This window comes from Leptopilina heterotoma, unplaced genomic scaffold, assembly GCF_015476425.1.
Source record: "Leptopilina heterotoma isolate Lh14 unplaced genomic scaffold, ASM1547642v1 Lhet_211, whole genome shotgun sequence".
Lineage (NCBI taxonomy): Eukaryota > Metazoa > Arthropoda > Insecta > Hymenoptera > Figitidae > Leptopilina > Leptopilina heterotoma.
Window position 1 is genome coordinate 67,751 of NW_025110928.1, and position 14,146 is coordinate 81,896.

The window sequence follows — 14,146 nt, forward strand, 5'->3', positions numbered from 1 at the left end:
TTTCTTAAATAACTATTTAAATACCTATTTATTTTTTCACAGAAATTGAAATATTTTAAATGATTTCAATGCTATGTAAAGCCTTTTTATTTTGAAATTTAATATTTTTTAATTATTTTTTATATTAAATTATAATTATTTTTTATATTATATATTAAATTTTGTATAATAAGGTATTTTACAATTTGGGGAAAAAGTGCAACAAACCGAAATTTTGACATAGAAAATACTAAACAGTGAAAGAAATAATATGAAATTTAGCAAATTTATATTAAAATTTAACTAAATTCCTTCTATTTGATATAATTATACTAAATTTCACATAAGTTTTTTTAAAGTTTAGTATTTTTTATATAAAAATTTCGCTTTGTCGCATTTTTCTCTAAATGTTGAAATACTTTTACAAAATTTAATATAATTTTCTCTATGTGTATTTCTAAAAATTACAACTGTAATATTCTTCCAAAAATTAAATCATTTTTTTGTTGAAATTTTAAAATAAAATTATTCAAAACTTTAATTATTTTATTTAAAAATAAAAATTTAAATATGATTACAGTTTTACAACAATTAAAATTTCCAAAGATTTCAATTTCAAAATCTTTTGAAATTTAATTAGTTTCAAAAAGCCACACTATAACGCTTTTAATATTCAATTATTAGTATTATTAACTAAAATTTTAACTGAAATTCAATTATTTAAAAAAATAATAATTTAATGAATTAAAAATAATTTTAACATTTTTCAAAGAATTCATTTAAAATTGCATTAACAATAATTCAAATTAAATTTAATTAATTAAATAATTGAATTCCTGGGAAAATTTTATTAGTTATAAAAATAATGTATAAAAATATTAAGTTTTTACGAGGAATTTAATGAAAATTACACTGAAAATAATTGAATTCTTATAAAGAATTTATCCCAAATTTTAAAAATGAGTGAATTCTATCAAAAAATTTTGTTTAACTTTTTAAAAATAACTTAAATTCCACCAAGAACTTTTATGCAAATTATGTTGAAAATAATTGGATTTTTGACGAAGAATTTTATAACTTATGAAAATAATTGAATTCTTTTGCGACGAATTTTATTAACATTTTTTTTTTTTTTAATAATTGAATTCTTTTGAGAAATTTTAATGAAATAGTATATATATTGAGAATAATAATTGAATTCCGACAAATTTTTGAAATTAATTAAATTTCTACGAAGAATTTTATTAAAATCTTTGGAAATAATTGAATTGTTACGAAGAATTTTATTAAAATTTTTTTAAATAATTGAATTCTTTTGAAGAATTTTAATAAAGTTTTTAAGGAAAATTGCATTTTTCAAGGAGTTTTATTATAGTCATGAAAAGAATTGAATTTTTGCAATGAATTTTATAAAAGTTCATTTAAATTTTTAAATAATTGAATTCATTTGGGAAATTTTTTATTAAAATAATGTTTTGTTTATATTTAAAGAAAAATAGCAAATAAACATTTAAAGTTGAAGAACAAGTAAAAAAATATATCAAATTAATTATAAATCTAAATTTTTATTGTTCGCTACAATTTTTTTTTATATTGTTCGTATTTTACTTCCTTGTCAACTACGTTGTTGATTGTAGTAAATTGAAAATAGAGAATGAGGCTTTCAAAATCTAAATGCAAATAAAAATCCATTTAATATTTAAATTTTTACTTAAAAATAAATTAAAAATATGAAAAAGAATTTAATTTACACTGAGAAAAGAAATTATTTGATTCAAACAAATTTTGTTTAAATCAAACTTAAAATATCTTTGCTATACAGTCAGACATATTTAAGTTTAATTCAAACATATTTTCTGGTTCAGTTTAAGAGATTATATATATTCAACTTTTAAGTTTGATTTAAACATAAAATTTTTAAACATAATTTTTGTTTAAACCGTAACAGAAAATATGTTTAAATTAAATATAATTATTCAAACAAATAATACTTTTGAATTAATGCAGTAGATATTTTTTATATATTGAGATTAAACTTACAAACTAATTTCAATTAAACAAAATTGTCTAACATTATTTTTGTGTTTCATTTAAGTATAATGTTTTCTCAGTGTATCATTTTACAAAATAATTTAACAGCAAAAATCACTATTTCGCACCTTGACAAAAGTGTCAATTGACATCGGAATTAAGGAGGCGCCATTTAATATAATTGGCCTATTCGATCGCACCATTATCATGATTAAATTTCTTTTTGTTTTTTCAGTAAGCGATGTCCAATTCATATTGTAAATTGCATCAGCAATTGCTAAACTCTTCAAAAAAATAATTTTCTTATAAACTAAATAGAAGGAAAATATCATCATCCAAAAACATTACCCTCTAAATTTGAATTTTACTAATAAGTATAGTAATTTCTACTAATATATTAGTAAAATTTACTAATTCAAAAGTAAAAAGTCAGTCACTAATTTAAATTAGTAAACATTTTTACTAATTCAAATTTAGAGCGAGTAGTATTAACAACGACTAAGAATAATAATTTTTCTAAAGAATTAATTAGAAGCATACCTTTTCTATCATTATATCACCAAAAATACAGTACAAAAATATTTGCATCAGGAAAGTTATAAACGTGACCACCATTGTCCAAAATTTTAAATTCAAAAAACTCAGTCTTGATAATTGATAAACAACTGTACATAAACTTATCGTGGTTGCAAAGAATTGCATAAATACCATTAAACTAAATAGATCGTTTAATTGTTTCTTCAGTCTGCGGACATTTTTTTCATCATATTTTAATGAATACAAATTATTATAATATTTTAATAAATATAATTTTTATGCTTTAATGAATATAACTTTGTATTTAAATGAATCTTTCTATATTTAAATGATCATCATTTTTTTGAGACCATTAATAGCAACAAAACGTTTACATTCTTTCTAAGGTTATCAAATTGAGACAAAAAACGTATCAAAATTGTTACGAAGCAACATTTTGATACGATTTTTGTCTCAATTTGAGATCATCAGAAAAATTGTCAATATTGTAGTATAAATATTAAAAGATAATAATATGTTTATTTAATACCTGAAAATGTAAACATGATGCATGACGCAATTTTCAACAAATTCAGATTCTTGTCGATGAATGTCAATTTTATTGTTTTCCTTTTCTCTCAATAGTTGAGGAAGTTTCATTAATCGACACATGCATATCTCTAATTGAGCACAAATTTGTTGCATCATAACAGCAGCAACAACCTCAACGGCAGAATATGTTCCAACAGACAATATTACAATAATTGTCTGATACAAATAAGTCATCCAAAAGCGAAATGCACTATTAATTTCGTATGGTATCCACGTTCTTAATATCAGAGTGACATTCTCTCCTTTCGTCAATGGCAGTATAACAATTGTAACAGCAGTTATCAAACAGGTAGTCATAAAAATTTGTGAATTATATCTGAAAAAAATGTATTTTTAATTTTTTATATATCTTTCAACTTTCATCTGAATATGAATTTTTGAACTTATTTGTAATTAGCATAACTACATGCTCGCGTGAAATTTTAAAATCCGTTGTTAGTTACAAAAACTTTTTTTATCTTTAATGAAAATTTATTATTTACTTAAAAACATAATTTTTTGATATATGTATTTCTTCAAAAATACAATTATATTTCAAAACAAGTTTTAAAAAGAATAGAATTAAATTCTTTTAAATACAAAATTTATATTTTAATGAAATTTGACAAAACTTTTAATTGTTTGCATTTTTTAATTATTTTCGGCAATTCAATTATTATCTTCAAAAAAGTTATAATTAGAATTTTTCAAAAACCTAATCTTTTTAGAATTTCTACTACATTAAATAATTATATTCAAAATTTCAATAAATTTTATTAAATAAATATTTAAAAACTTATTGTTATTTATTTCTAAAAATTACAACTGCAATTTTTACAGAAGTAAATTATTTTTTGAATATAATTAATAAAGAATTTAATAATTTTTAAAGGAAAATAGTATATTGTTTTTTTAAACAAACAGTACGGCGCGATTAAAATGTTAAAAAGATTTCAATTTAAGAACCGTATATTTTTGAATATATAAATAAATAAAGAAAAAACCTTTAAAAAAATAGTCTTTATTTCTTACAATTTCTGTTATAACTTCTGTAATATTCAATTTATTTTTTCAAAATTTAAAATGAAAATCTTTTTTAATAAGTATAAATTCTTATTAAAATTCAACGATAATTGAATTATTTAAATACAAACATTTTGGTAAAATTTAATTATTGTCCAAATTTTTAGTTACAATTCTTCAAAAAGTACAATAATATTTAAAAATAATCTTTTAAAGTGAGCAAATAACATTCTTTGAAATGCAAAATTTATTTTAATGAAATTTGAAAAAATTCTTTATTTTTTCAATTTCTTAAAATTATTTTCGAGAATTTAAGAATTTTCAAAAATTTTTAAGTATAATTTTTTAAAACCTCATTTTTCAGAATTTCTTATTAAAATTTGTAAAATGTTCTTAATTTTTTGTTTTTTATTAAATTAATTACAAAATATTTTCAATGTAAAACCTTTTGAAATTGAATTATTTCTAAAAATTGGAACAGCAATTCTTGCAACTCTTGAAACATTCTCTAAAATTTTAACTAAAATCCTTTTTCAAAATCAACTCTTATTAAAAAGTTGCACGAGAATTTAATCATTTAAATACATAAATAAGTGATAAAATAATTGATTTTTTTTAAATTGGAACTGTAACCTTCTTTGTTGATTTTTTTTATTTCGAAAAGAAGATTCATAGACTATTTAAGATTTTCGATAATTTTTTTTTTTAATATTTTGAATAAAAAATTTATGATTTAATTTATTTTGAAAATTTTGCACTAACCTGTCATTTTTGTGGAATTTAATTCTTATTGATATTTCATCATTATTTTGAGGAATGCATTTTGAGTCTAGAAACATTTCCTTAAATTTGATAAAATCATTACGATATATGGTGAAGTAGGTCATTTTAAAACACAATACAATTAAACCGGCAAAATAGACAACATTATCTGTTAGCTGATCAATATTATCAAAATTTAGACAAATACTCACTAAAAATGTCACCGTATGAAAGTACATTAAAATTAACACAAAAATATTATAAATACTGTAAATGAAAATTGTCCATTTTGATGTGAAATTTGTTGGTCGCCAAATTCCAAAATATTTCATAACAGTAAATGACAATTCAGCAATTGGAAACATTGTTTTCATTATTGTTTTTGAAATTTGAAAATTTCTAAATATTCTCCAGCAATTTTTAAAGCGTAACTATTAATTTTTCAAATGGACCGAATAACTGAATAAAATCAATAAAAAATGAAAGACAATTTGTTTTTCAAAAAATAGAGGAACTATTTTGTATAATTTTGATTTTAATTTAAAAATTTCAGTAAAATATTTTTCACTTCTCAGTAAAGAAAGAAACGAATTTAAATGTGAAATTATTGAAAAGTTTAGTAGCAACATTTAAGAAATTCTTTATAATATTATCGCTGTATCTATATGTATTCTTATTAACAGATCATTTGATAAATTTCTACCTTGGACAAAATTGGCAAAAGCGACTTACTCACTGACTAGTGTAAAGAACACTGTCTACAAAATACGAAAATTTCATTTTCCAGAGAGAGAGAGAGAGAGAGAGAGAGAGAGAGAGAGAGAGAGAAAAAATAAATCATAAAGAGAATATTTAAAAATGTGCGTATGCAATTTGTAAATTGTGAAGATAATAAACCTAGTAATTATAAGTTACTTGCACCACGCTCTTATATTTAGTAATGACATTTAAATATTAATTTCAGGTGTTCTTGTTTGTCGCCAATGCTTTTTAGAACTAACCCTATCAGATGAATAATTAATTATTCGAACTCTCACAAGAAGCGTGCATTTAATTTCAGTCCATCTAAAGACACGAAAGAGAATAGACTATATGAATGCAGAGAATATTATTAATTTATACTCGAAATATTTTTGGTTTATATATATATATATATATATATAGTGAATTATTGTTAAGTTGTCGCAAAAAATATTTAGGAACAAATTGTACAGAAATAATAATTTTAAGGAATATCCAAACTTTTTGTTACATTTAAATAAAATATTATTTTTTATTTTTTACATTATCTTGTAAACTACGCTGTGGATTGTATTAAATTAAAAATGGAGAATGAGGCCTTCAAGATCTGAAAAAACGTATAAAAGAAATTAATTTATATAATATAATTTTTAAATTATTTCAGATAAAATATTTAAAAGCATTACAATACATCTTATTCTTGTGGTAAGTTATGCTTTTTAAATCTCAGTTCTATTAAAAATAATTAATTGTAACTCAGAGAGCACGTTAGGTTACAGAAAACTTGCTGACATTTTTCAGAATCATTTCTTAAATTTAAAAAAAAATTCTTTTTCTTTTTACCAATTTAAAGATTTTTCTAAAAGTACATTTCTATTATACACAGAGAGTGAATATATATATTAAATTTTGTAAAAGTATTTTACAACTTGGCGAAAAATTACGACAAAGCGAAATTTTGATATAAAATATACTAAACTTTAAAAAAATCTATGTGAAAATTATTATAATTATATGAAATATCAAGAATTGTAATTTTTTAAATAATTAAAAATAATACCTATTTTAAATAGAGCTGAGATAAAAATAGATTCTTCCATTATTTCTTTCTAAATATAAAGATAAAAAGGTTTCGTTACTTTTCGTGAAATTTTTTTTTCCGATATCATTAAGTACTCAAATTTTTGTTAAATTGTTTATTAGTTAATTAATTTCTACCTTAACAAAAGTATTAACAGACATCGTGATCATTGATGCGCCATTTAACACAATTGGCCTACTCGATCGTACCATTATCATAATCAAATTCTTTTTTGTTTTCTCACTAAGCATAGTCCAATTCATTTGATAAATTGTATCAGAAATTGCTAAACTCTTAAAAGAATTTAACATTCATGTTAATTGTATTTTTAAAAATATATCAAAAATTTTATTATTAAAAAATTAAAAATTCAAATTTTATTTTGCTAGATATTAATTTAATTCTTTTTGATTTTTAATTAATACTGTTTTTTATTTTATACTTATTTCTTGTTTTTTATTAAATATGTTATCTTTTTAAGTGAAAGAACACAATTTAAAAATTAATATTTTGACAGAATAAATAAATTACTTAAAACGAAATAAAATTTTTTACCCTTTCTATCATTAACTCTCCGAAGAGACAATACAAAAATATTTGCAGCAAAAAAGCGATCAACATTATAAACATTGTCCAAAATTTCATGCTCATTACACTCAATTTTGATAATTGATAAACAACTGTACATAGAATTATGGTAGATGCAAAAAATTGCATAAAAACTATTAAACTGAATAGATCATTTAATTTCTTTTTCAACCTATAAAAACGTTTAATTATTAATAATTAAATTATTTATTTGGCGAATAAAGAAATAACTACAATGAATATATAATAAATAAATGAAACAAATAAATAATTATAAAGCGAATAAGTAACGAGAATAAACTATAAATAAATAAAAATTATTTAATTAAACTATGTTTCACTACCTGTAAATATAAACATGATGTAAAATACAGTTTTCGACGAGCTTTGATTCAAGTCGAAATGTGTTGATTTTATTGATAGTGTCATTATTTTCCCTTAATAGTCGAAGGAGATTCATTAGACGATTCATGCATATCTCCAATTGTGCACATATTTGTTGCATCATAATTGCAGGAATAATTTCAACGGACGAATAAATAACAACTGTCAGACTTGCAGCTAAAGTTTGAAAGAAGCTAGTAATCCAAAATCGAAATCTAGAATTAATATCGTATGGCATCCATGTTCTGTAGATTAAAACTCCCTTTGCCAATGGTACCAGGACAAACGGAAGTAAAGGAGCAAAGCAAGAAATTGCGAAGAGTCGTGAATTGAATCTAGAAAATAATTTAGAATTTTATTTATTCTCTTATTTTCTGTTTTTATTATTTTTTATATATTTTATTTCTATTATTTTTTTGTATTTTTTATTCTTATTATTTTTCTTTTTTCTATTTTGATATTATTTATATAATTTAATTTTTATTTATCATTAGGTAGGTACATTTATTATTTTCTATTTATACTTGTACATGCGTTTAATTTTATCAAGCTTGCATTTTTTATTTATCTATCACGAAATTGTTATTCGAGTAGAAAAGGAATAAAATTAAAAAATTTCGTGAAAATTTTTTTACCTTTAGTTTTAGTGACATAAAAAATAGTAATATTATATAAATTAAAATTTAAAAAAATAATAAAATTACAAGTTTTATTTTTAGTCATTTAGTTAAAAGAAGAGTAAAAAAAATTAAAAACGATATAATAATCTACTTTTAATTTATGCTAGTTTTACAAATTTAAAATGGCGGATCCAATATGTCGGACAGAGAAATGGAAAAAAAGAAAAAAGTACTATAGGTCGGTTTTTCAAAATTCAAAATGGAAAATAATAAGTTTCACACTGCGACTGTAAACATTATTACGAAAGATTCAATATATAATTACTAATTATTTTTTTATACACTGAAAAATATTTATTTGTTTTAAATAAGCGATTATTTTTCTATTATCAAATAAATATTTATTTGTATCAAATATTTTTTTACTTAATTCATTTAAATGGTAATTGCTTCAAGTACTGAAATTATTAGCTAAATCACAATTTATTTGATTCAAGTAAACATAAAAGAAAAGTAACCATAATTACTATTAATTATTTAAATAAATTTTAGACAAACCTTTCGTTTTCATAAATTTTTATTCGTATTGATAATTCATGTTTATTTTGTGGAATGCATTTTTTGTCAAGAAACATATTCTTAAAGGCAATAATGTCATTACGATAAATCTTGATATAGGTCATTTTAAAACACAAAGCGAATAAAGTAGTAAAATAAATAATATTATCTACTATTAAATTGATATTGTTAATATTTAAACATATATTGACAAAAAATGTAGTCGTGTGAAAGTACATTATACTTATTATTAAAATACTGTAGACATTGTAAAGAAGAATGGTATATTTTGATTTTAAAGTTGGCGGTTGACAAATTCCCAAATATTCCATGAAAGTAAATGATAATTCAGCGATTGGAAACATTTTTCGTTTTCAATTTATCGTAATGTTCATTTTTACAAAAATCATCTTGATATTCATTTATTAAAGGGATTTTTCAATTTTTATTTTATTTACTTTTTTGATTTTTTCTACTTGTTTCTTTACTTGCTTCTTTTTTTACTTTCTTTTTTTTTATTTGCTCTTTTATTTGTTTTCTTTACTTGTTTATTTGTTTCTTTATTAAAAAAGTATATCACGAAAACTATAAAATAATATCCCAATTTTTGAGCTTAATTCGAAAAACTTGATTTTTACAAAAATTGTGGTACCAGTTTAATAATAATTATTAAAAAGCTTTTAATTTTATTGAATAGAATTTGTATATTCAAATCTTAATAATAAGGTAGAAATACTAATTCTTAAAAGTAAAGAAAAGAAATAGAAATTAGAAACGTTTTGAAGGAACATTTAAAAATCAACTACTATTTCTCATGTCTGCGATAAAATATATAGCAAAGGCACAACTTATTCACTGCATTTCTTAATAAGCACTGAGTCTATGTGAATTACATGTCTTTTTGTCTATAGACTCGAAAATTAAATCACACAAAGGGAATACTTAAAAATGTGTCTCTGCAATTTGTGGACATAATTATCCTGTAATTACAAAACACTTAGATTGATATTTTGTACAGACGTTGATATTGATTGTGAAAATATTCAAATATTAATTTCTCGTATTCTCGTTACTTATAAGAGTTGCTTTTTAAAACTGACCCTACGAAATGAATAATAATTTATTCGCACTCTCATAAAAAGAACACGTTTCATTTCAGTCGATCTAGAGACACCGAAGAGACATCTTCCAAACTTTTATTTTTATGAAATTTAAAGACTAACTTTAAACCAAATATAATTTAATTGACTTCAATAAGTTTATATAATTGTCTCAGAATCTACTGAATTATTTATTTGCTTTAAATAAAAATTTTATTTGACATAAATAAAACTTTTAATGAACCAAATAAAATTTATTTGAAACCAATAAAAAGTCTGGTTGGTTCTGAGTCAAATATATAATAAAGTAACATCTACTACTTTCAGAATAAAACCTAATTTGGCTTATATAAATTGAATACAGAAATTTTTGGTTCAAATAAAGTTTATTTGATTCATTTAATTTTACAACCAAAAAAATAGAATAAGAAGAGCCAAAAAATATATTTATTAGGTAAAAAAAATAATTAATATATAATACATTAAAAAAAATTTATTTGATTCAAATAACCGATTACTTGTCTATAGAAATAATATTTACTTGAATATCAAATAATATTTATTTAAATCAAATAAATTTTTTTCCAGTGTAATAATAATATAATAATAAAAATAGTAATATAGCAATAATAATAAAATGATGCAAACAATAATAAAAATATAAAATTCCATTCTTCTTTTGAAGGAGTTGAATTTGGTGCACTACATTTCAAGTTGTACCAAAAGGAACTTTACCAAAAGAAATTTTATGAACTTGAGTAAGGAAAAACATGGCCCGCGGTGAGAATCAAAGAAGATGTGATAATTGGTTCAACAAATTCCTTGAAGACTTCTTCACACTCGGTATACATTGACCAATGCCGCGCACTTGATAACGGTTTAATTTTACCTCAAAAAAGTATTGCCCGTAAACTCGATTGAAGGGGAGAAATATAAAGTGCCTATACTATACGCATTTCTTAATATCGAGTAAGAGTTTTATATATACGTACACATTTCAGATGTTTACACTTTATTTTTCTTTTAAATAACAGAAAATGACAAAATAATCATGTAATAAAATTATGTTTTAGGAACATTTTATTTTAATTTTTTAAACAAATTTTTTTTATAAAACAGTTTTATAAAACAGCAAAAAGTCAGTCACTAATTCAAATTAGTAAATATTTTTTCTAAAAATTCAAATTTCGAGAGTAAAATATAATAATAATAATTACTATTATTATTAATAATATTGAATAGTAATAATTATTTACACTAACAAATTGTCTTCATTGTATTAATAAATTCTATCAATTTATTTCAGTATTAAAAAATTGTGACTCTAATTAGTAATATCTTGATTATTAATATTCCTGTAATGTGGATCGATTATTCCAATGGAATATTGCAGAAAAAGGAAAGAAATATTCAGCATTATTAACATACAAACTCTTTTTTATTTTTTATTATACAAAATAAAATTCATTTTATTTTCTATTTTGGAAATATTATAAAATAGAAACAACAAAGTGCTAATACTAATAGTATTTCCTAATTACTATTTACAGTAGTGTGTTATTTTATTTAAAAACATATTTCTTCTATGTTTTCCTAAAAATAACAGATTTGGAATAAATAATTGTTATTTGATTAAATTAGCACTACATAATAATTATAATAATTACTTCCTTGAGCAACATTATTTTTACTTTTCGTTGTCATACATATGACACTTGACACATTATCATAAGGGGAATACTGTATTTATAAATTCTTCACCTTATTTATAAAAGTCATCTATTTTTTTTAAAGCTGTTATCGAAAGTCCATTAAAAGATTGTATAAAAATGTTTCCTTAAATTAAACGAATTTTAAGGATTTATTTAAATTTTAACAGTATTGAAGTATTCTCAAATTATATAAATTTTTAAAAGTTTATTTTAACTTCTCATTATATTCTCTCTACAAACTCACTAAAAATAAAAAATAAAATATTGAAAAACACAACTAATTTTATAATTAGTAAAAATTTCAACTACTTTTAGTTTAAACTTTACTAAAACTTTAGAAAGCACAAATAATATTTGAACTATTTACTAAAACTGTTAAATTCTAGCAAAAAAATGTGTAAATTTTTACTAATTTAATTTAATAAAAAAATTTAATTAATTTAATTTAATTTTTTTATTTTAATTTAATTTATTTTTTAGTAGGGGAAATTTTACTAATTTTGATTTATTAGTTTTAATCATATTAGTCAAAATTACTACTATTTTTTGTTTAGAATTTACTAAAACTTTGGTAAACATGAACAATAATGGAACTGTCGAATTAAACAGTTAACTTCTACCTAAAAATTGGGTAAATTTTAACTAATTTAATTTTATGGGAGAAATTTACTAATTTTGATTTAGAGCACTAATTCTAATTATTAAATTTTTTTTACTAAAACTTTAGTAAGCACAAATAATACTTTAATTACTGAATAAAATAGAGAAATTCTACCAAAAATTACTGTAAATGTTTACTAATTTGATTTAAAGATTATTATTGATTCTGATTAGTAAACATGTTTACTATTATATATAAACTATTTTCAGACCTCGGACTGAATTTAGAAATAAAAAATAGTATCAAAAGTGTCATAAAGTTTTCCTAATCGTTGTACTAGTCGCACATTTATTTACAAATAATGAGTACCTTTTGTGTTTTAATAAAAAGCGTTAGAAACGTGCCCTAAAAACACAGTTTAAATTATTTTCATAATAACATTCAATTAAATAAAAATTTTTCAGAGAGGAAATGATGATTTAATTTCTCCACTTGAGAAAGCCAAGGTCATCACTAGATGTCGTGAAATTTGATTTCATCAACTGAACTGCCATCTAGCGGTGACCTTGGCGTTCGCAGGTGGTGAGTAGCGACTCCATATTAAATCTCAAGATATTAGTCAATATTTGTAAATCTATAATTATTTATATTCAAATTTAGAGAGTTTGCCAATTAATGTAAATGGATTTCAATTTTTAATTTGCGATATTTTTATGGTCTCCAATTTATTTAAAGTTTTAGAAATTACAGGGTTGCCACGCAACCTGGAAACCTGGAAATGTCAGGGAATTTTTATAAACCTTGAAAAAACCTGGAAAAGTCAGGGAATTTTGATTGGAATCCTGGAAAATTATTGTTTTCTAAAGTTATTGTGCTTATTCTTGAAATTTAATTTTTCTTTAATTCAATTTTCTTAATCAAATTTCTTAATTCAATTTTAAAAGAGTTGCCTTTACAATTTTTCTTCGCAATAATTCAATTATTTTTATAAATAATAAAAAAATTTATAGATTTACAATTATTTTCATAAATAATAAAACTCATCGCAGAATTTCAATTATTTTTTATACAATTTTAATCGAATTCCTCGAAAAATGTAATTATACTTAAAATTTTATTAAAATTCGTCAAAAGAATTCAATTATTTAAAAATTTGTTAATAAAATTCTTTATGAGAATTCAGTTTTAAGAAACATTCAATTATTCAATAAATTATTTATTTTTGTCTTAAAAATAATTAGGTATGTAACAACAAATATTATTAAAAAATTCTTCTCAAGAATTCAATTATTTTCAAAAGTAATAAAATTCTTAGCAGAAATTCAATTATGGTCAAAAGTTTAACAAAATTTATAGTCAAAATTTCAATTATTTTTATAAATATTAAAATTTTTCTCTAAAATTCAATTATTTTCAAAAATTTTAATAAAACTCTTGTCAATATTTCAATTATTTAAAAAAATATTAATAAAATTCTTGACAAAATTTCAATTGTTTTCAAAAACTTTTCTCAATTCAATGAAATTTTTTTTGACAGAGATTCAATTATTTTTAATACATTTTTAATCTAATTTCTCGAAAAATGAAATTGTTCTTAAAAATTTTATTGAAATTCGTCAAAAGAATTTTAATTACCTAAAAAATTTGTTGATAAAATTCTTTAAATGAGAGTTGAATTTTAAAAAACATTCAATTCTTCAATAAATAATTTTTTTTGTATTTAAATAGTTAAGTAGTTGAAACTTTAGATAATAATTGAGTTTTGAAAAGCAGGTCTCAAATATCTTTGAATGTTTGAATTTTTCATACTTTTAACTTAAAATTGTGTTGATTTAATTTTTTAGTAAAAGTTGATTTTA

At 21.1% G+C, this 14,146-nt stretch overlaps 1 protein-coding gene across 1 annotated transcript; it reads right to left on the reverse strand.

The window, feature by feature from the left end:
• Positions 1-1,598: 1,598 nt before the first annotated feature.
• LOC122501562 (odorant receptor 85b-like) lies at positions 1,599-8,999 on the reverse strand. Its single transcript, XM_043611120.1, has 8 exons — positions 8,875-8,999; positions 7,657-8,031; positions 7,280-7,484; positions 6,884-7,017; positions 3,077-3,454; positions 2,551-2,755; positions 2,139-2,294; positions 1,599-1,649 (listed from the first exon to the last, which is right to left on the reverse strand). The coding sequence occupies exons 1-8, from the start codon at positions 8,997-8,999 to the stop codon at positions 1,599-1,601; spliced, it is 1,629 nt and encodes a 542-aa protein (XP_043467055.1).
• Between the last annotated feature and the right edge of the window lie 5,147 nt (positions 9,000-14,146).